The following is a 22,298-nucleotide window of genomic DNA, read 5'->3' as shown; positions in this document are numbered from 1 at the left end:
CCTGCCCCCCAGCCCCAGCACCCCCCCAGCCCCAACCCCAGCCCCCCAGGAGCGATGTGTCTGGGGGGGGGGGGCGTTAAATTACTCCGGTTTATTTATAACAGACCTTCAGCCAGTACAGTACAAAACTTACAGTAGTAGATCTCCATTACACAAATAGGTACTTACAATATCTTACAGATACAAAAAGCTGCTGCGGTAAGAGCTCGGGGGGGTGGGGGTGGGGGGGAGGTGTTTTTTTGTCCAAAAGCGAGTCTAACCTCACAAAAAAGGGGGAAACCGAGACGACAGCAAATCCATCATGAACGCTCTACAAACTGAAAACTCGTCGGGAAAGGAAGGAGCGGCCGTAGCCGGGAGGGGCGGGGTATTGCACATCATCGTTTTGTTCTTCATACATCTGATTAAAAAATATAGATATTTACAGGAGTAAAGCGACCTGGAGGTTTACAAAAATTCCTACATTTGTCTTAGACTCTCTTACGGGTAAAAGAAAAAGAGACGGAAAGAAAAAGGCCGAGCTCGGGGGCGGCCGAGCTCCCGGCTCTGCTTCTGAAGCCCCTTTTGGGGACAGGGAGGGGGTGGCGGCACCGAGTGCCCCCCCCCGAGCCCCCCAAAGCCCCCCAAAGGCGGCTGCCCCCCGAAGCTGGGGAAGCTTCGTCCCGGGGGGGCTCCGCGGAGCTGTCCCCGTGGTGCCACCGTCGCCGTCCCGGACACGAACACCGCCGACGGAAAAGCAAGAAACGAGAAGGAAGAAAGAAAAAATAAGAAAAAAATAAGAAAAAAAAGAACAAATCGGGGCAACAGGCGTTGCCGACTCGTGAGGTGGTTTTGTTTGTTTTCGTAGAAAAAAGAACAGCCTTTGGTTTCGACCTCAGGAGAGCAGTCTGGCGAGCTGCTGCTGAGCGACCTCGGTGCCTGGGGGGGCCTTGGCGCCCCCCCGCTCGCCGTTTTTGGTTATCGCCCCCAAAAACGCAGCTCCCCCCCCCGAGGGCCCCTCGAGCTGGGACGCTGGGGCAGCGAGGAAGAGGAGGGAACCGCAGGGAGAGCGGAGCCTTCGCCCCGGCCCCACCGGGCTCTGGTTTTCCTTCATTTCTCGGAGCGACCCCGAGCCCCCCAGGACGGGGCTGGGCTCGGGGTGGGGGGCCGAAAAAGCCCCCGCCGGGAGGAGGGGGTCCTGGTTTTGCCCCCGCCCCGGTGTTAAACCCATGATGAGCCCCCCCCGGCACCCCCAGGGCAGGAGCAGCCGGAGCGGGGCAGCCCGGGGGGGTTTTAGCACCTAGTGTGAGGTTGGGTCCGGCCACGGGGCCGGGATGGGGTGTTGAGGGGGGGGGTGGGGGGTGGGACCAGTCTCAGAAATTCAAGCGAGACTTTTTGGGGGTGGAAAAAGTTATAAAAAGAGAAACTAAGCAGCTCAATAAATAACGGAGGGAGGTGGAGGGAGGGGAAAGCACAAAAAAGTCCGTTAATATTTAAATAACTCCATTTATAAAAAGGCAAATTGTTAAGAGCTCCCCCTCTCCGGGGTTGTTTTTTTTTTTTTTTTTTTTTTTAGTTATTGATTATTTTTTTTTTAAATATTTTTGTAGCCAAAGTCAGTGCAAAGGAGTATAAAAGAAAAACCAACAGTTCCATGCCCTAAGGGTGGAGGGGCTGAGCTAGAGACAGAGGAGGAGTGGGGTCGGGTTGGGGTGGGGGGCTCGGGGTTTGGGATTGGGGGGGGTTTAGCCGACTTTATGCTCGCCCCGCACTATGTGGGAGGAGAACTCGTACCGGTCCTGGCTGTGGTAGCCACAGATGTTGCATTCGAAAGGGTCTCTGAAGCCGTGGCAGCCCATGTGGATGGTGAACATGACGTGGTCGAGGAAGAGGATGCGGCAGTGCTCGCACTTGAAGGCCCTGATCTGCTCCCCGTCCTCGTTGACCACGCGCAGGGCGTCTTTGGCTGAGCTGGGCGTGGAGCGGGCGGCCGGGGGCCCCTCCGGCACCTTGGGGTCCTCTTTGGCGTAGGCTGGGCTCTGGCGGCTGCTGGCGCAGTTCCCCGCCGGCAGCTGCGACGTCCGCTCCTCGTGGTTGCTCTCCGTGTCCGTCGAGTCCTGGCAGCCGTTGCTGGGCGAAACGACGCCCGGCTCCCGGCCCCGGTACACCACCTGCACCCCGTCCGCCACGTCCTCGTGCCCCTCGGCGGCTTCCCGGCTCCCCGGCATCTCCAGGCGGCCCGGCAGGGGTTGGACCTGGGTGTAGACGGAGCTGATGACGGGGGTGACCTCCGAGATGCAGTTTGTGGGGGGCAGGCGGAGCGGGCGCAGGTGCTCGCCTCCCATCAGGGACAGGGAGCTGCCGTAGGAGGGGTCCAGGGGGTGGTGGGCCGAGACCATCTCCACGTCCTTCTCGAAGCCGGCGTTCACGTCGAAGGGGAGGTCGGAGAGGGCGAATCGCATCTGCTTCTCCCCTGCGGGAAGGAGACGGTGTCAGAGCGGGTGGGGTGGCCTCGGGGACCCCCTCCCGGTCCCGGTCCCGGTCCCATCCCGTCCCTCCCAGCCCAGGGATGGCCCCGTGGGGATGAAAGGCGCTATGCGAGCGGCAGCGGCGTGCCCAAGTGCAGAGTTTGAGCCCATGGGGGCCCCGGCAGCCGGGGGGGCTGCTGCTCCTCGCCCTCCTCTCCTGTCTGCCCGGGAAGCAAGGGGGCAGCCCCTTACCCACGAATTTCTGAGGTGTCGATCGTTTCCGTTTGGTGAGGCTGTTCGCCAGCCGGTCAATAAACGTCGGCCGATCGGACGAGGGGTGAAGCAGGGAGTCCGGCACTATCTCCAGGTCTCGCATCTCGTCACCTGGCAAGACAAGGGGAACCCGGTCAGCCAGCAAGCGGGGACGGGGCGAGGGGGACGGGCACCCTGCGGCCCCGGCCGGAGGCTCGAGGCTGCGCCAGGGCGAGAGGAGCCGATGCAAGGGGCTGAAGCACCCTCGCCGCCTCTGCTGCTGCCTCTCCAAGCCGTCCTGGAGGGACCGGCCCCGTTTTGCCGCTGGCGAAGGCGGCTTTTCCCTTCCCGTGCCGTCAGTTCCAGCTCATCTGCTTAGCGCCTCTGCGCGGCCCTACCCGACACACCTCGCCCCAGTCCCGGCGGCTCTGGCGGGATCAGGTCTGGCTCCAGCAGGGCGAGGAGCCAGAAATGCACCGGGTTTGGTCCTGCGCCAGCACAGCACGCGCAGGAAGCCATCGCCGGGCTCCGTGGAGGAGCAGGAACGCGCTTCCAAGCCGCACGGAGCCTGCCCGCGAGGGTAAATTCCCTACATCACAGCGGTGTAATTGTGCTTTGTTATTTAGGGAAAACATTTGGGGAGTCCTCGCACTAGAATCGCGGGACAGGAGCGTGTCTGCTCAGGGGGTTTGGCCCTGCCTGGCTGCCAGCACGGGGACGGAGAAGGGAGGTGACTCTCTGCACTTGTGCCAACCAACGCACGCATAGCGCCTTTCATCCCACAACCACGGGGGCACGGCCCCAGGGCTCTGGGCTCTCCGCCTCCCCCTTTTCTGCTGGGAAGGACGAGCCCGAAGCAAAGCCCCAGCAGGCAGACACAGTGCTGGGGGTGAGCCCACCCCGTGGTCTCCCACCCCCATTGCCCACTGGGGCTGCCAGACGCCGCGGTACCGACCTTGCTGGCTGGCCAGCGACTGCGGTTCAGTGTTCAGACTCTGCAGGTAGTTGTGGCACCGCTCCTTGTGCTCCTCCAGCGTGCTCTGCTGCTTGTAGCTGCGGCCGCAGTAGTTGCACTTGTAGGGCTTGCCGACTGTGGGGGAGGAGACTGCAAAACACGAAAGCGAGAGCCTGGCCATGAGAACGGAGAAATCGCTGCCGAGCCGCCGCAGCCACCTCACCCCAGAGCCCGGGAAGGGCTGGAAGGGAGTCCGGAGGTGAGGGAAGCTGCAGGCAGGGCAGCTGGTGGCGCAGCACCCCATCTAGCTGTGCCGTGCAGAAAGGCACCAGCACCAAACCCGCCCTGCTCTGGCACCTCGAGCGTGAGCGTTTTTGTCGAAGCCATCAGCAGAGCGCGGGCCCGGGTGCCTCCGGCTCTCCGGCACGCTCAAAACCATTTCCAGAGCCAGGAAGGAGACCCCCACCTCCCGGCACCGAGCCCAGCTTTCCTCCTGGTCACCCCAAAACGGAGGGGCCGAGCCAGGCAGACGACCTGCCTCCTCCTCCAACGCTCCCTGCCAGAGAGCAGGGGAAGATGCACGGCTCCTGACGGATGGAGGCTGTGACAATAAATCAGACCCGCGCCGCTCGGCTGCAGCCAACCACCTCTGACCTGCCTTTTATCTGCGCTCTGCTCCCGCAGACATCAGGGCCGCGGGTTTCTGGCAGCTGCCCGTCCACGTTGCGCAGCACCGGGTAAAACCCCGACGGCAAAGGTGGCGTTTCGGGAGGGCAGCTGGAAACCCCCCCGGCCTCCTGACCGCCTCCGAGCATTTCTTCGCCCTCCATCCGCCGCTGAGCGCTCGGCCAGCGCCTGGCTGCCGCGCAGAGCCGTGAGAAGCCGCCTGTCAGACGCATTTTCATTCTCGTCTCTCCCAATTTTCTCACTTCTGCCTGCAAATCGCCGCCGCCACCCAAGGTCGGCGGGCAGCCCCGCTGGCTGCCAGACAAAGGAGAGCAGCCACGACGTGCTGCGGGCCCGGCGCTGCTCCGCGGAGGGCTGAGCACCTTCAGCGTTGGGCTGCTCACAGCCACAAACCACGGCACCTCCCGAGGGGGGGGGGGGCAGCAGCTCTGGAAGCCGCCCGCGTTCCCAGCACGACTCGGGGTCACCATCTGCATGGGGACGGGGAAACGCAGATGCTGACACCGGGGTTTTGTGCTGCTCGCTGGGTGATTGTGAATCGAGCGTGTTAGGGCAGCACCTACACGGAGAGGGGAGGCATCCTCGAGTGTGTGACTGGGGGAAGGGGCAAGGATGAGCCCCCTGTGGTGTCAGGAGCAATGCTGTGCTCTTCCTCCCCTCTTCCTCCCCACCACGGGACGGGAGCCGCAGTCAGGGGCGAGCAGCAGCGCGGTGACGGCCACCTCGGAGCCCTCCAGCCCCCGTGCCCCAGCCGTGCTGCCCGCCCAGGCCGGGCTCTTTCTGTTCCCGTCAGCTTTAAGGGTTGTTTTTGCCCTTTTTGCAGCTTGCGGTTTAACCTTTAACTGCCTCTGAAAAGCACCTTCTGGGGCTGCTGGGGAGTGCTCGGCTGCCCCAGCTCCGGCACCCGGATTTGCAGAGGGAGCTGTAGTGCCGCCCGCCCGGCCGAGCCGCAGCAGGTCCTGGAGCTGTCGCACGTTTCCCCTCGGAAGCTCCAGGTTGGAAATCGGCTCGGAGGAACCGCTGGCAAGCACAAACCTTCCCTGCCGGCCCTCCCCGTGTGTCACAGAGCCGCCCAGTATTGGTTTACTCCAGTCCCAGGGGAGGCAAGGACACTGCTAGGCTCCAAGCAGAACACCCAAACCTGCGCTAGGAGTTGATTCCTCAAACCCCACGCCCCAGATGCTGGAGCCTCGGCTCCAAATTCCATCCTCTCTCATTAACCACCTCAGTTTCACCGGTCAGGGTTCAATAAACGTCTCGGTCTCGTTACTCCCCGACGAAACCACCCGACCCTGCGCTCACAACGCCCTCCTGGCAGCCCCACACTCCTGCCCGCAGCACGCGGCGAGCCCCAAGATCGCTCGCTCGGGGGCTGCAGAGAGGGCTGAAGGCAGAGGGGTCCCCGGGGACGGGCGGTTCGGCTCAGCCGTCCCGGGGGGGCCGCAGCCTCTGATCTATTTCGGAGCCACGCGGCGCGTTTGATCTGGATTTTAATACCTCACTTTTTTTGGACGGCACATCTTCCGAGATGAAAGCCGCCGTGTCCCCCGTGGGGACGGCAGGAGACGCACACGGCTCGGTGAGGGGAGAGGGAGGGGAGAGCCGGCCCCGCCGCCTTCCACCCGGGCAGGGGAACCGCTCGACTTCTGCCTGTGAAATCCACATGAAGCGAAGGTTTTCTCGATAATTAGCTCCAGTAAAGACTAATTGCTGGTTGATATGTTGCGAGGGCTTGTCCCATTTCTGTCTCTCTCGGCTCGAGGACTCGCAGGCACCCTTGCCGTGCCTGGCAGTGGGGAGAGGCTGGGGCAGCCCCGAGCCTGCACCAGGGGTGCTGAGCACCCAGCCCTGGGCACCCTGCGAGGCCGTAGGCAGGGGGCAAGCACAGCCTGGGGGGGATTTCATCCCACAGGGCCCAGGAACGGCCTCGAATCTTGGTGCTAGGCCAGGCTCAGGGTCCCTGGAGGCACATTCGTTAGCTGGCAGAAAGCCCCTTGAGCTCGTGGCAGGGCTCCAAGCGCGGTCTCACCAGCCCCGCGCGTCCTCCCTGCGAGACCTCAGCCCCAGCAGGGCTCAGTCCCCGAACCCACAGCCCGCACTTGCTGCCCTTGGATGGGGAGGCTTTAAATGCACCCAAAAACGACCCCCTTCCTAGCGGGACCCCTCCAGAAACCAGGAGCCTTCCAGCTCCAGAGCTGCAGCCCGTCCAGCGGAGGGGGCGATTCCCAGTGCCCTCCCCTGCCCCAAACCCCCACAGAGCCCGTCGGGCGATGCCCAAAGCCCGGCAGCTCCTCCCGGGAGCACGCGGCGCTGCCCGAGGAGGAGGAGGGATGGAGCTGACTGCCCCGGGCTCATCCCGTGCGTGGCGGGGAGCTGTCACCGGGGTCTGGCTTTCCTCAGCCTCCGAGCAGGGCAGGAGGAGACGCAGGCGCTCTTTGCTCTCCGGAGTTGATGACAGCAGGGTTTTTGCCTCCAACAACCAGAGCCTTTATTTTATTTTATTTTTTTTTTTCCCCTTAAAGATAAGGAAGGATTCCAGGGAAAGGATTTCCCTGCCTTTTTGTCCCCATAAACTGGCAAAGCCCCAGGCCGTTAACCTCAGCCCTTCCCCGGGAAGGAACAGACTCTTCCCATCACCTTGGTATCGAAACGCCACCTGCGTTCTGCGCGGGCTGCAGGACTGGGCACGGGACCAAAAGGGTTCTGCACCCAGCAGCAGATTTTTCCCTTTGCAGAGGGGATGTCCAGAGATGACAGAGAGCGGGCGGAAAGCTCCCGCAAAAGCCCCGAGCCTCCTCCCACACAGGCGCCAGGTGAGAGCAAACAGCCCCGTTCCCAGCCCTGGCACCGTGCTCCAGGGACCAAACTGCTCCGATTTCCCTCCTGCACCTCCAGGAGGGTCCCGGATGTGTAGGGGAGGGGAAATAAATCCCCAGAGAAGTGGGAAGATTCAGACAGGAGCTAAAACCTGCAGCATCGCATCACATTCCCCTGCGGGAAGGGGTGCAGGGCAGAACCCTAAAAAAACTGGGGGCTGCAAGGGGGGAGCGGGCTGCGGGGCTCCGAGCAAGCTGCGATGAGCACAGGCTCCTCGGAGCAGCCGGTTTTCCCTTAAAGAAAGGGCACGAGACACTCATTTCCATGCGAGGAGGGAGCCGCAGGTGTTCAAAGCCACCGGCAGCACCTCGAAAAGCCCCGGCAGCACCGCAGAAGCGCAAATCAAGGGCAAGCGATTGCGAGGCAGGGGGGCCGCTGGCACGCCTCACTCCCACCCGCGGCCCCAGCCAGCTGTTACATCACGGAACCCGAGGGTGAAAACCACATCTCAAATGTCACATTTCTAAAGGACAATGTCAAAACAGCACAAACAAAACCCCTCGGTGCTCGTTTTCGCTGGGGCAGGGCACACCCAAGGGTGGGACCTATCTTGACTCAATAAAATCTATTAAACATTTATCTTTACAAGAAAGAGATGCAATAACCCCCAGGAACTGCTGGCAGGCAGCAGCACGAAGCCTCCCAGGCACCCCCAACAGCCAGCGCAGCCCCCAGCCACCTCCCCAAGGCCTGGGCACTGCCCTCGGCCACGCCACGGGAACCCGCAGGCTGTCGGGAGCTGGGCTCAGCCCTTTGGCTTTGCTCCCTCTCCGCGTGTTCCTCCCCTGCCTCCTCCTCCTCCTCCTCTTCCTCCCCTTCCCATCCACGGCCACCCACCGGAGTGCGTCCGCAGGTGGCCGGTGAGCGCGTCCCGCCGGCGGCAGGCGTAGTTGCAGAAGGGACATTTGAAGGGCTTCTCGCCGGAGTGCAGCTTGATGTGGCGCAGGAGGTTTCCCTTCTGGGTGAAGGAGGCTCCGCACTGGTTGCAGTGGAACGGCCGCTCACCTGCGGGACGGGAGGAGCGCCTGAAACCCTGCTCCAAAACCTTTTGCCGCGGCCCACGGGCGCTCAGCACCCGGTTTCAGGAACCCGCAGCCCCCCTCGAGCCCGTCCCTGCCCGCTCAGATGGCCTTGGGGCCGCCGCTCACCGGTGTGGCTGCGCTTGTGCACCATCAGCACGTTGGGGCCGATGCACACCATGCCGCAGATGTCGCATTTCAGCTTGCCGTTGGGCAGCCGGATGCCGCCCGGGGAGTGCGGCTCCTGGCCCGTCCCGTCGCAGTAGCCCAGGGGCTCCGAGAGCGAGTCCTCCACGATCACGCTGTCCTCCTTCTCCAGCATCCGCTCGTCCTGTGACAGCAGCCGGCTGGCTTCCTCATCGCTGTACATCTCCACCTTGATCGAGTTTGCTGCGGGCAGGCAGAAAAGGACAAAGCGCGGTCAGGGCAGGGGGGAAAACCGGAGTTTAAGAGGCTGGGAGCACGGTGTAGGCAAGGCTCACTCCTAAAATAAATGCTGCTGATGCGCTAAGTGCCTTGTTTGTGGCAAAGGCGCATCTTCTTGTCCTGTTGACTACTTAAGAACAGACATCGAGCACAGATCACGAGAGGTTATGGGCTGGACAACTTGTTTGCACACCCCAAGGACTGCTGCTTTGCATCCTGCCCTGTAAGGCAACCAACCAAAGAAAAAAAAAAAAAAAACATTTTGTTCCCTGTATTCAAAGACAGAGGGTGAAAGAAAAAGCACTTGTGCTGTTCGAGTGCTTCGGAGGAAGCAGAAGACACCAGATTTTGACACTGAGGCAGTAAAGACTCAACATTTACTGGCAGAGAGCGCCCAGCACGAGTCTCCTAGAGCCGGCAAATCCCCTCTCACTAGAGAAAACCTCCAGTTCCGAGCTCCCATCTCTGCCTAAAGACCTGGGATCCGTCAGGGATTTAAATGGAGAACACAGACACAAAGAGGACAGCGGCAAGCGAGCGCGCAGCCACCTGCAGAGCCTTTGGCCACCAGGAGCCCCCGAGCGCTCGGGTGACAAAGCAGGGAACTGGGCAGGGGTGATGCCAGCCCCCGGGGACAGGTCCCACTGCCACGGGCTGGAGGTGGCCCCACGCAGCCACCCCGGGGCGCTTCTGACCCCGCAGCAGCAGCGAGGCCAAGGGGAACGGTGCTGGGAGGCGCAGGAGAACCGCGTCCAGCGCCTGCTTGCTGCGGGCCGGAGCCCGAGGAGCACCCGGGGACGGCGCCGCGCCGCAGCAGGGCCCCTCCTGCCGCTACCTTTCCTTCCTCCTGCAGCACCGGGGTGGCTGCGCCAGCCGTGACCTACATTCCCGGCCGCTCCGATGCGCGGTGGAATGCCACAAATCAAACCAGCCCCCAGAGGACGGCTGCTGGACGGCGACGGCTCCGCGCCGGCAGGGCGCAGGGAGGGGAGGACAGCTCCTCTCCTCCGTCCCGACACCGCGTTTCAGCCGCCGTGCCCTCGGCGAGGAGCTGCCTGCTCGGAGAGCGAGCCCTTAACCGATCGGATCGGGAAGTTTCCTCCCTCCCCGAGCGCGGGAGGGAATCCCCCGGGAGGCTCCGGGACGGCCGCTACCTGCTCCCCTTGCGCTGGTCCCAGCAGGCCGGAGGCTGGCGGTGGTGCGGGAGAGAAACCGAATCCAGGTCACCCACATGGCAATGCACTGAGCCCGCAGGCTTAAACAAAATATTTACAGAATCCCTTGAAATATCAGATTCTTATTTCTTCCATTTAAAGCAGGAGGCTCTTCCCAATCCCTTAAGAGGAGAACTGTGGGGGCTGGAGGAAGCTGAACTTTATATACACAAAGGAGACTTCTGCTGCCTGGAGGGAAGGAGATTACGGCGTCCAAGCTGCCTGGTGGAGACAGGCGTGAGAACCAAGCAGCCCGAGCACAACCGCACAGAAATCCCAGAAGCTTCCAGATCCGATGCTGATGCGACCCCTGGGGCTTGTTCAGCTCTTTGTGGGAGGCAGAGGGCTCGCACCCGCGGCTCGGGGCGCACGGGAGGTTGGCTCCACGCCGCAGAGCCCCGTGGGGGTTCAGGAGACCCTCGGTAAGATCCCAGCCGCCGAACCAGCCACGGGGTTTGACCTTTAAAGGCGGAGGGGGCCCTGAACCAACTCCAGCACCGGCTGAGGCGGGGATGATCCTTCCCGGTGGGCTCGGCGTTGCTTACCGGGAGGCCGCGCGATCACCGGCGTGCCAGCACCGTCGCCGTTGCTGTCTCCGTCTCGGGGAGCCCTCCTGCACCCCCAGGGGCAACCGGGGGCCCGCTCGGCGAGGGAAAGGCCCCTTCGCGCTGCCCCCGGCGCAGCGGGGCCCCGGCTCTTCCTCGGAGCTAGGTACGGCTTCGTGAGCGGGGATTAGCGAGGAGCAGCAGCATGGAAGTGATTCATCCGAGACCGCGGGGAGTTTATTGCAGGGTGAGGAGCCCAGGAATTCTGGCACACGCTGCCCTCCTTCCCCTGCTGCCCGCAGACAATGCTGCCTTCCCGGAGAGGCTCTCAGCAACGGCAGCTATGCGGACACCCCGCTTTGGCAACCAGAGGAGCTCGCAGGCCGGCTGCCGAGCCACTGGCCAAAGCCACCGCTGGCTGCAGCCCGGGAGGAGGCTCCGCAGCTGAAGCATTCCTGGGGGAAGCAGAACTTTTTCTTTCTTTCTTTGTTGGCCGGTGCCACCACGCTCCACTGGGAGCATCCAGGAGCCCCAGCGCAAACGGACGCCTCCGTGCACAAACACGAAGTGAAAAGCTCCTCTCTCGGTGGCAGGAGCTGCCTGGATGAGTTGACGTTTGCTGCACTTTGATTTTCTTTTTCTTTCTTTCTTTTTTTTTTTTTTTTCCCATTCCCCCAGGGACTTATTTTTTTTCCTGGGCAAAGAAGGGAGGCCAACTATTGTTCTGTAATTCTCCTTTCAGAACCAATGCAGAGTCCGGTCTCGCTGGAGAGAAGTCTCTGCTGGCAGAACAGGTTATATAATATTCTTGCTCCTCTGGGGCACGATGCTTGCTGGATGAACCAGCTGTGAAGTCAAGTCAGATCAGAGGCAATACCATCACTAGCATCCTGCTGTTAAAGGGGAAGGGTTCGTTATTGTCCCTTCAGCCAGTCCACGTGCTCGATTCCTTTTGCTTCTGATGGAGCGAAAAGGCTGCCTTATCTCTCTCTCAACGGTTCTCTGCGGAAAATCTGAGATTTAATTTCTTCGCAGGGCTTCGAAGCGTTTTTATAGGGCAAATGCAAAATAAATAGTAAGCAATAAAAGGGGAAAAATGGGAACAGAGGTAATTCACATTACCCCTTCTGAAAACTTGCTGTGTTTTTTTTTTTTAATCCTGGTTGAGAACGAGCCCCCCTGTAACGCCGGGACCGAACCGAGACGTCCCAGCCACCGAGTGCTGGGAGAGCACGTGGATAAATCCCGGGGGAGCCCCTCTGCTACGGAAAAGCAAGGCGCAATTATCTGCTAGGAGCTGGGAGAGAGGGGAGATCAAAGCAGTGCCAGTCTTCAGGCATTAGCGAGTCAGCGGGTAGAGCCGCCCGGCCCTCGCTCCTGCACACAGAGCACGATTCAAAGCGGGACTTGCCAACTTATCTCGTCTCAGCGCTCCTTCTCCTCGTGCGTCAACACTACTTAGCAGCACGCAGGGCTCATGGAAACTTGACTGGTGCCCTGAGAAGGCTGCGATGTAAATAGCCTCTCTCCAGGCTCGGTCTCTGTCAGCCCTGCTGGACTCACCCGCAGAAACATCCCATTTCCCACCAGCGTGCCAGGAATAACGAGGGACAGACCGGGACAGCTCTGCAGTCAGACCTATTTTACTGAGGGCGGCTCTTAAATATAATCTAAAAACCAGTTTCATTCACTTTAGAAAAAAAAAAAAAAGAGAGAATTCAGTCAGCAGACGGGGAAGGAGAAGAAACCCGTCCCAGAGGGCAGCCAGAATTATGTCAGGCCTGGGGACACCACGGGCTGCTCGCCGCGGGGCCGGCGTACTCACCACTGAGCGAGCGGCTCGGGGAGGAGTGCTGGCTGTTGGGCGTGCTCACCGCGGGTCCCACGATGGCCGAGCTGAATTCCTTCTCCAGAGAGGAATCCCCGCTGCCTTTGGGAACAGGGAGGAGGGGGAGAGACGTGAGCGAGGCCCGAAGCTGCCCTGCTTTGCCCTCACCCGGCCGAGCCCTCTTCCCCCAGCCCCCTTCCCACTCCTCACGCAGGGGCCACGGACAGAGAGGACCCTTCAGGACCCCTCGGCCACAGGCACAACCATCGGCGCGTGCCTGGAGCCAGGCCCCTGCCCGTTCACGCTGCGAACACGGCGGCAACGCTGCCCGCAAGGAGCTGCCACCACCCCCCCACCCCCCCGTGGCCCCGGCCGCGCTGCACAAACGGGGAGGGCAAAGCGCTTCGTGATGAAAAGTGCAGAAGCTCCACGGTCTCCGGCGGCACAGCTGGGAATGTTATTTCTGAACGTCTGGAGCAGCTCCCTCGGTGCGCTCCGAGCCCAGCTCATCCCATCGCCTGGTGATTGTGGGGCCGTGGAGCTCGTCAGCCCCGCTGGGCGCAGGGAGCAGCGGGGGCAAACGCCCGCGGGCAGGCAGCCACCGTGCCCCTTCGCAGACCCCAGGGCACCCTTTGGGGACGTTTTCCCTCCTCCCGGGGTTGTGGTGGCTTCGAGTGGGGCTGCTGCCGGCCGGTCCAAGCCATGAGCACCCCAAAGGGAGGCGAGACGAGGTTAGGAGACCGCTGAACAAGGAGCCCTGCTGAGAACGGCCCCGCGCTGGTCGCAGGGGAACGGGGCACGTCCTGCAGCCCGATCCCCCAACAGCTGCTCCGGGTGGGGACCGAGCCTCTCGGAGGGGTCTCGGTGCCGCACATTGGGAGCTGCGCCCCGAGCACACCTCACCAGACGCCTCCAGGGGGGCTCGGGCGCTCCCCTTCCCTCTCTCCCTGCCTACACAAGAGACTCGAGACCCCCACGGGCACCCAGCGCCCACCCCTGCGCCCCTTCCCCGCTGCGTACGCCGAGAGCGAGCGGAATCAGCGCCGGGTTAGGCCGGGATCCTTCCCCTGCTCCCGTTCCACTCGCGTTATTCCACCTTGCCGGAGAGCCCCCGAGCGTTTCCGCAGCCAACTCCTTGGAAACAGCGGCGGCCGCGCGTGCATGTCGGCGCCTCCCTGGCAGGGAGGACGCGGCCGCTCACCTTCCAGGAAGAGCCGATTCCTGGAAGCCAGGGACGCGGCCGGGGCTTTACAGGCAGGCGACACGGCGAGCGGGAAGCCGGGCTGCGCCGCTCGGGCTCAGGACCCCAAATGTCACCCAGAGGGGCCCCCGGTGCCCACAGAGCGGCGCCGCCCCCAACGCCAGGCTCCGCAGCCTCCTGCCGCTTGGGCTCCGACCCCCCTGTGTCGGTGGGGGTGCCAAGGTGGGGTCCCCAGCCCCAGAAATGGGGTGATGATTTCCCCCGAGCCTCGTGGGATGCGCAGCTCCCTGCTCCGAGCTCGGCTCTCACCCAGCTCCCTCCTCCAGATCCCAAAGCGGCTCCTGAAGGGCAGCACCAGGGGACAACCGAGCCGATCGCGGCGCTCAGCCCTCCCCAAAACCGGGGCTGAGCCCACCAGGACGCCCCTCATCCTGCCGACAGCCCCCCCGGTGCCAAACCTGTGCCGTGGGGCCAGGAACCTCCTCACCCCGTGGCAGAAAACCGGCCGCATCCTGCCCCATGGGCAGCAATTAAACCACAGGTTTTGGGGGCGCTGACCCCACAGCAGGGGACGGGGCTCTCCCGGGGTTTGGCACCGGGACCCCGATGACGGGGAGGCTCCTGCGGGAGAGGTGTGACTGCAGTGCCTGCGTTCAGCAGCAATTCCCCTCTCTGACGACCTCTCAGGCTCCAGAAATGCCGGGGCCACGTCCCCTTTGCTCCAAGAAGAAGGGGAAGGCTGCACGTGGTGTGTGAGGCGGGCTGGCTGCCCGGCCACTGCCCGGTTCTCCGAGGAGCTTCGAGGGCTCGGCCCCGTTCTCAGGCACCGGGGACACGCGGCAGAGCCGGGAGGGCGAGGGACAGAGGCACACGGGGGGCTCTCGCCCACCTCCACCCCACTCCTGCCCCTCTGTGTAAAGCCTCTGCCTCCACCAGAGCCCTCTCACAACGGGGTTATTTTCTGGGAAGGATTGAAACCAGGAGAAAAAAAAAAAAAAAAAAAAACACAAACCTGATTTCACCTTCTTTAAGAATTTCCGGGCTTTCGGTTACCTCGCTACTTGACAAACGTCAACTTTTATTTTTTATTTTTTTAAAGAGAGCTCGCTTAATTAAACGTATTTCGCAGAAACAAGTTTCGAGAGCTCTGCTGTTCATTTCCTCCAGTCGCTTCAGCCCCACAGCTCAGCAACTGAAAAAGCAGCTCATTAGCAGACCCTGACCCTGGCCCTAACGAGCAGCAGATCGTCACCAGGACCACCCCAGCCCCATGTGGCTGGGCCCGGGGGCGCCCTGTTTTTGGGCCAGGTGAACGAGGGCTGTTGGGGGAAAAAAAAAAAAAAAATGACCCTGGTGGGGACAACCCACGGGGCTCTTCTCCTCACCTCTCACCCATCCTGCAACCGGTCCCATCCCCTCCAAGCCCCACGAGCCGCTCAGAACTCGAACCCCAGCACTTCCAGCCCCGGGGAGGGACGCAGGTTCTGTCCAGAAAGGCTTCTCCTGCCGCCTCCTTTCTGGGCTGCCAGGAGCGCAGGGAAGGGGGCAGCTCGCCCACAAAGCTCCCGAGGGAAAAGCAAAGCCGGAGCTCTGCCAGCGGCACGGCACCGAGCTCACCCGCGCGCATCCGAGCCCTGTGCAAGTGCCAGGGGGACGCAGCTCTGCTCGGTGGAGATCAGAGCCAAGCGAGCCGGGCAGCCCCCCAGCACGGCAGGGGAAGCATTTCCTAACTTAACAGAGGCATCCCAGAGACCAAAAACCCCAGTGAACGGCAGCAGGAGCAGCTCTGAGGAGAGCCAAGCGCCAAACCCGAGTGTGGATCCTCCGGGGACCGGGGAAAATCTTCACAGAAAGGTGAGGGTGAACTGTGGGACGGGCAGGACCCGAGGTGATTTATGCAGCCGGGCGTTGTGCAAGGTCCCTGTGTGGTTCTGTTAAGGCCCAGCCACCGCTCATTAGAGCAGCCGGGGTTCTCCCTCCCTCGTAATGCTCCTCAGCTCCTCACCTCCATCCTCACCGAGCGATCCATCCCCGTGTCCTCCTGCCTCTCAGCGACCCGTGGGCTGCTGCTGGCTGCATGACTGCTGGACCCACATCGGGCCGTACGCTAACCCCACACGTCCCAGCACAGCCTGGCGCACCGAGGGGATGGCACGCTGCAAGCAGCAATCCTCCCGGGGCACCAAACCCCAAAAAGCCCCCCCAAACCCCATAAAGCCCCTCCAAACCCCACCAAAGCAGCTTTCGCTTTCCTAGGCAAGGCATGGCTGAGACCACCTGCGACACTCAAGACCCCCGCACGCTCCTGAGCTGGGCACAGTGAGACTGTACAGGAGTGGGAAGTGGGGGCAAAGCCCTCGGATGCCCCAACCCCAGGATTGCACCCTCAGCCCTGGAAATTTCCTTCCTGCCCCGCTTGAATCTCACCTCCAGCCTCGTGCCAGCACAGCGATAGCACCCCAACAGCAGACACACACACACACACACAGACAGGCACACGTTCAGCACGAGGGCTGGCCAGCCACGACTCTGCAGTCAGCTGTTTGTTACACCAGGGGCACCGGCACGTCCCGGACACCCAACGGCACGCGCCGGCCACGGCTCTTCAGCACCACAGCACAGCCTGGGGCGAAGCAACCAGGCCAGCTTACAGCCAGAGGGCAAAACCCAGCGCCTTAAAACATTAGCAAGCCCAAAGAAGTGGCAAATGCCACGATCAGACGTACCAGATATGTAGGATCGGCCATTACAGTCTTCTATATCCATCCTTAAGGTACTTTGCTGAAAGAGAAAGCAGAGCTGAGTCAGAGCTTGCCTCCGGAGGCGCCTCGGGTGCTCTTCCTCCCACCGAGTGGCCTCTCGCAGCAGCCACCTCGCTCTCCCCGAGCTCCTCCAACAAAGCTTCACCACCGGGACGTCACCACCATCCCCTCTGACTTCTCACCAGCCCTGACAGGGCTCGCTCCGAGCCAAACCCGTGCAACACACGCCTGGCCAGATGGACAAACAGCCACGGGGCAGTTTGCACGGACATCTCCCTTCTCCCTCGCCCGTGGGGAGCAGCCGCTGGGCACCCAGGTGCCTGCAACAGGGAGATGAAGCCTTGGACGTGGGGATCGCCGAGCATTTGGCTTCATTTTGTCACCAAGAGCAGCGAGGTTGGGGGCAGCGAGGCTGCACGGCCGCACGCGGCGCTCCGCCGAGCGGCACCCACAGCCCCTCCGAAGGCCACGCTAAAATAAAAGGGAAATCTGCCTTGTGTTTTGTTGCTCGGCACCCCACGGAGATAATGAACGTTTTATACATCCAGACGGCTCGTGTTCGCCAATTACCTCGGCTGCTTAAACAACACAACGGGCGCAGTTTTAAGAACACGAGCCTCGCCGGTTAGCGCTCGCGGTAACTGGCAGCTGACACGTCCCGAAGCGGAGCGTTCGCTGCCGAGAACAATTAAAAAACGCGGTAATTTGCAGAGAGGAATCGTCCCCCCAAAAAGGGGAATAACGGTGACGCGAGGAGAGGAGCAGCACAAACTCCTCAGGCCCCGCAGAGGGCCGGTAAGGGCGCAGAGCCTTTCCCGGGGAGCTCAAAGCCTCCTCCAAGGGGGAAGGAATTGGTCGCCCCTCTCGCATGGAGCCCCGTAAAAGCCGAATTTTAACCACGACTGCTTCTCACAACAGCCTCGGCTAATTAACCCCCGGGCCTGGCTGCTTGCTCTGCGTTAATTAGGAATAAGAGGCTCTTGCCATGCTGCCCTGTGCCCATCCCGGCAGCACCCAGCGCGGCGGCTCCATGGCACCGGCCCCGCTCAGGGCTTCAGAGCTCCACTTCCGACCCCTCGGTGAGGTTGCTCCAGGTGGGATGTCCCCCCCGAGCTGCTCGGTAGCTGTGGTTTCAGGTGCATCCTGCAGTTTTCTCTCTGCCGACCCCGTAATTCTGCTCCTCTGCAGCTAGGCACACGCTCAGAGATCCGTCTGCTTTGCACAAAGGGCAGGCAACGTGATAACAAAAATCAATTTGATTTACAAAGCCCTTGCTCTTTTCTGTTCCGCAGCCAGAACGCACTAAATTAAAAAGCAGGACCTGGTGCCCAGCGACCACCCTGAGGATGAGCCTCGGCGGAGGTTTGCAGGACGTGGGGGACCGCGCCGCGTCGCCCCCGAGCCCCCTGTTCCTGCCAGCGGGCAGCCCTGGGGACCTGGGCAGCGAGGAGTTGGTCTGAGAAATTAATTTCCCTCCGAGTAATCAGCTGATAATCAGCCGAACGCAACCGAGTTAAGGAGCAGGTTCTGCAACTCCTGCTCCCTACCCACGCGAGCGGTCCCATTAAGGTTACGGCCGGCGAACGGCCCCGTGCCCGTTGCTCCCGGAGCCTTCCCCCTTGGAAAAGCGCCCCAGGAGGGCTGGGAAGCCAGGGGGGGACCCCACAACCCACCCGGGTGGAAAGCTGGGGACGAAGCCGTGCTGCCCGCAGATTTCTCCAGGAACTGGAGCAGCTCGGCGCCCTCCTCCCTGCCGAAACGGGGACTTTTCCCCAAGTGGCCACGCTCAAGGAAAAAAAAAAATGAAATAAAATCCTCAGAACTAGCCCAGTTTAAAATAAAACCACCCTCTGTCTCTGCACAAAGCAATTTGCAAACACCCTTCGTGCTGGCAGAGAGGGGAGACGCCAACAGCAGTGGAGGCACCAGGACTCTGCTCACCGTGCCAGCACCTGGCGCTGCAGGAGACCCTCGGAGCCCCCCAAGGGAGCCAGGCAGAGCCCGCTGCCACCCTTTGATTCCTCCCTCGAGCCACCTCCGAACACCCAGGACGAGCCCCGAGCACTGGGATCAGCACCCGAGCAGTGGGGCCAACACAAACCCTGCCCGGAGCCGCGTTGAGGGGCCCAGGGCTCGGCCCCGGTAACGTCCCGGCACCCACGGCGAGGAGGAGGAGGAGGAGGAAGGCGCAGGGCGAGCACCTCAAAGCCTTCCCTTGGGGTCAGGATGAGTAAGCCCTGTAAAGGTCCCCGCCGTTTCGTCTCCCAAAGCCTTGTTTCCACCGGCAGCAGCCGATTTTCCAACATGAGGGCTTTTTTTCCACCTTCGCTGCAAGCAGAAGCACGCCGAACGAACCGGCTGCTCAAAAAAAAAAACTTTAAAAAAAATAAAAGAGAAAAGTTGGTGTCGTTGGAGAGGCTTCAAAGCCCAGCGGCCGGGCGGTGGCAGAGCCCTGGTGGCAGCGGCGGCCCCGCGGCCAGCAGCAAACCGGCCAGGAGCGGGGCTCTGCGGCGTGTTTTATCCATTAGAAAGCAGCTCCCATTGTTTCCGTGTTTTGGAATTTATCATTCGGGAAGATGAAGTGTCACTGCTGAAAAAAAAAAACCCCTACGGATTTCACGCGGTCCTCTGCCTGGAAGGGCGGCCGCCAGCAGCCTCCTGAGTCCCTGAGTCCCCTCGGGCGTTTACACCGGCACGAAGCAACGCCGCCCGGCACCGGGAACGTCTGGGTGATGCTTTAGGATGGGAAGGAAAACTTCACGGACCCCCAAAACCAAACCACTCACACCGCTCTGCCCCCCAGCACCCCGATGGGGGGATCAGAGCAGGAGCCGAGCAGCGCGGCGGCGATTCCTGCCCTAGGTGAGACCAGCGCCTGCTGAAACAGGAGGGAGAGGAAAAACCCCTCTGAGGATCCAAACCTCGGATCCACGATCAAAACGAGGGCCAGCAGCCCGCACCAAGCACATCTCCACTCAAAGATGCTCCTTTTTTATTTGCTTTTTTCTAATTTTCGCCACACAGGAGAAGCTCCTCCCATGCTGGAAGTGCTCCTGAGGCCAACGGGACGGGACGCGCAGCGTGCCCGGCCACCGACACGATTTGGTTGATGGGAACAGCAGCACGGAGCAGCACGGTGAGGAATCGCTGGGCTTAAATACGCTCCCGAGGCCCAGCGACTCCGACGAAGTTTGAATTCAGAGCCAACCCAGGGCCAGCTTTTCCCACCTCTTTGTTCAGCATCTCAATCCGTGTCGTGCCCTCCAGGCACCGCCGCAACGCGAATAAATAACCGCCACCAACAGCCCGGCCGAGCCTGCCAGAGATGAAAGGGCGAGCCGCGTTTCCTCCGACTCCCCTGGCAGCAAAAGGGGGGAGAAAAAAGTTCCTTCTGCAGCACCTGCTCCGGCCGACGGGCAGAAATCTTCCTGCAGACCCCGGGAGGGAGGCGCCGACCCCCACAAACAGGAGCTGAGTGTCTGAGCGCTGCTGTTCCACGGCCCAACAGCACCAGGGGAGCTCGCCGATGGTTACACGGCACCGAGCCGCCGGGGGCAGCAAGGGAGGCGTCCTCGTGGTGCTGTGCCCCGTGCCCCATCTCCTCTTGATGCCTTCGTGGGGTCTCTGGAGGTCCTTTTCAGCTCTCGGAAGCCCGGTGCTGGCCCTGCCCCGTGGCCGCAGGAGCCGAGGCGCACACGGAGCCCTGCAGGCCCCGCGGGACACGGGCGCACGTCGCTGCCCCGGGAGCTGATCCCGCAGCTGCGAGCGGGAACAAGCAACGGGGCTGGGGTCTCCGTGAGCCCCCGCTGCCCAGCCGAGGGGGGCAAAACCCAGCAGCAGAATGGATGCAGCACAAGGATGTGTACAAGCGGACGGGTCGGGAAACTCACACCACAGGAGGCGTCGAGCCACGGAGCAAAGTTGGGGAGCACCCGGGGAGCACCCAGGGGAGCACCCCAGGGCTCGGGGGAGCCGTACAGGAGGACGAGGGCACCACAACCCCAGCGGGAGCGTGGTTGGGGAGCAGCAGCAGCAGCGCTCGGGGCAATTGGGAAGCAAACCAAGGACGGACCCCGCGGCACAACCGCCCGAAGGGACCGGGATGGGTCCGTGGGGCAGCCGGGGGGGCTCTGCCCAGCACTGGGGGGGCCACACACGGGTGTGCTGCCCGGAGCGCCTGCGTCCCGCCGTCCTGGTGCCGGTGTGCCACCTCCTCGCCCCGTCCCGCCCGCAAGCGGCGCGTTACAAAACCGCTCCCCACGCGCCCGGCGCTCCAAAAAACCGCTACGAGGCCGGGGGGGGGGGGGGGGGGAACGGCTCCCAAAAGCTGCACCGGGAAAGGGGGGAAAGGAACAAGGGGGAGATCCCGACCCCAGCCCCAGCCCCAACCCCAACCCATCCCAACCCCAACCGACTCCGGGAGCGCTCCCCAAGTCCCCGCAGCAGCCGGTGGCCCCCACCCCGTGCCGGGGGCTGCCCATTGTTCACGGGTGGCCCCCCCGGCCCGGGACCGGGATGAGGCTGAAGATGAGGAGGAGGAGGAGGAGGAGGAGGAGGAGGAGGAGGAGGAGGAGGAGGAGGAGGAGGCAGCCCCCGGTGCCCGCAGCCCCCCCCCCGAGAGCCCCGGTACAGGCGGGCTGCACCGCCGGGTGGCCTCCCCCCGGCCCCATCCCGGGGAAAACAGCACCGGAGGGCTGGGGGGGGGGGGGACGACCCCCCAAAAAGCCCCCCAAAACACCCCCTAACCCCCCGCCCCACGTTTCCTTGAGCCTCACGACTGGGACCGGGACCGGGACCGAAACCCCCCCCAGGTACCGGGACCCCCCCCCGGTTCCCACTCCCCCCCGGTGCCGGGGACCCCCCCGGAGCCCCCCCCTCATCCCCAGTCCCCCCCCCACCCTCCCCATTCCCTCCCACCCCCCCGGTGCCCCCCCGGTTCCCCCCCGGTCCCCCCCCAATCCCCCCCCAATTCCCCCCCCCCCCCCTCCTCACCGGCAGGGCTCGGGGCGGCCCCCCCCCGACCCGTACGCGACGGGGGGGGGGGCTCAGCAGCAGCAGCAGCAGCGGGGACGGGGGGGAAGGGAGGACGGGAGGGGGGGGGGTTACGGGGAAGGGGGGGGGGGGGGGGGCTCAGCGGCCCGGTGGCGGCGGCGGCTCCATCGGCGGGCGGCTTCACCTGAGGAGGGCCCGGGCCCCCCCGGCGGCCCCGAGCCACTTCCGGCCCCCGCGCGCAGCCAGGCCGAGCAGCCGAGCGCCGAGCAGCCGGGGAGGGGGGGGGGGGGAGAGAGGGGGGAGTGAGGGGGGGGGGGGCGGTGGAGTGAGGGGGGGGGGGGAGGCGGGGGGGCGGCCGGAGCGGGGCCGGCAGCGGGGGGGGCTCAGCCGAGCGCCCGAGAGCATCGATTGGGGGAGGGGGGGCAGGGGGGAGGAATCGATCGCCGAGAGGCAGCGAGCATCGATGGGTGAGGATGGTGGGGGGGGGGAAGCGGCGCCGGGGGGGGGGGGGTACCGGGGGGGTAGCGGGGGGGGTAGCCGGGGGCTACCGGGACCCCCCCGCGCCCTGCCCGAGGTGGGCACGCTGAGGGAACACCCGGGAGCTGCGGGGAAAGAGGGGGAGGACACCGGGAACGGGGGGGGGCTACGGGGACCGGGAAGGAGCCCCCCGGGAATGGGGGGAGGGGGGGCACTGGGATTGGGGGGGGGCCCACGGGGACTGGGGGGGGCTCCCACGGGGATCGGGGGGTCCATGGGAACCGAGAAGGGGTCTACAGGGACCGGGAACGAGCCCCCAGGATCGGAGGGGGGGGGGGGCCCACAGGGACCGGGGGGGGTCCATGGGGCCAGGGAGGGGTCCACGGGGACTGGGGGGACTGCACAGGGGCCGGGGGGGGTCCATGGGGGACCAAGAAGGGGTCCACTGGGACCGGGGGGGGCTTTCACAGGGACTTGGGGGGGGGGGTCGATCTGCAAGGACTAGGAAGGAACCCCTGGGACCGTGGGAGGGATGGGGGGGGGCTCCACAGGGACTGGGGGGGGGGGTCCACGGGGACTGGGGAGCTCCATGGAGGCCTCCTGAGCATGGGAAGCC

The 22,298-nt window shown here is 63.3% G+C and overlaps 1 protein-coding gene across 3 annotated transcripts; it reads right to left on the bottom strand.

Annotated features, from left to right (window-relative positions):
• Positions 1–173: 173 nt before the first annotated feature.
• Positions 174–21,247, bottom strand: IKZF4 (IKAROS family zinc finger 4). Of its 3 annotated transcripts, XM_084303726.1 has the most exons (8): positions 21,206–21,247; positions 16,178–16,232; positions 12,248–12,352; positions 8,367–8,627; positions 8,056–8,223; positions 3,655–3,804; positions 2,700–2,831; positions 174–2,452 (listed from the first exon to the last, which is right to left on the bottom strand). In XM_084303726.1, the coding sequence occupies exons 2-8, from the start codon at positions 16,215–16,217 to the stop codon at positions 1,725–1,727; spliced, it is 1,584 nt and encodes a 527-aa protein (XP_084159852.1). In that variant the 5' UTR covers positions 16,218–16,232; positions 21,206–21,247; the 3' UTR covers positions 174–1,724. The 3 variants fall into 3 exon arrangements, with proteins under 3 accessions (XP_084159852.1, XP_084159853.1, XP_084159854.1); XM_084303727.1 differs by lacking the exon at positions 21,206–21,247 and having other exon boundaries at positions 12,248–12,348; positions 16,178–16,190; XM_084303728.1 differs by lacking the exons at positions 12,248–12,352; positions 16,178–16,232; positions 21,206–21,247 and adding an exon at positions 11,986–12,092.
• Between the last annotated feature and the right edge of the window lie 1,051 nt (positions 21,248–22,298).

Source organism: Netta rufina, assembly GCF_964035555.1.
Source record: "Netta rufina genome assembly, chromosome: 30".
In the NCBI taxonomy this organism is placed as follows: Eukaryota; Metazoa; Chordata; class Aves; order Anseriformes; family Anatidae; genus Netta; species Netta rufina.
The sequence above is the reverse complement of the archived record's forward strand: the minus strand, read 5'-3'. Positions and strand labels throughout refer to the sequence as shown.

Excerpts from the sequence above, each read along its gene's own strand:
- IKZF4 (XM_084303726.1), bottom strand. The coding sequence starts at position 16,217 with ATGGATATAGAAGACTGTAATGGCCGATCCTACATATCTG. Across the intron at positions 3,805-8,055 it reads CCACCTGCGGACGCACTCCG|TCTCCTCCCCCACAGTCGGC; the intron begins GTGGGTGGCCGT and ends CGTGTTTTGCAG. Across the intron at positions 2,453-2,699 it reads GACACCTCAGAAATTCGTGG|GGGAGAAGCAGATGCGATTC; the intron begins GTAAGGGGCTGC and ends TCCTTCCCGCAG.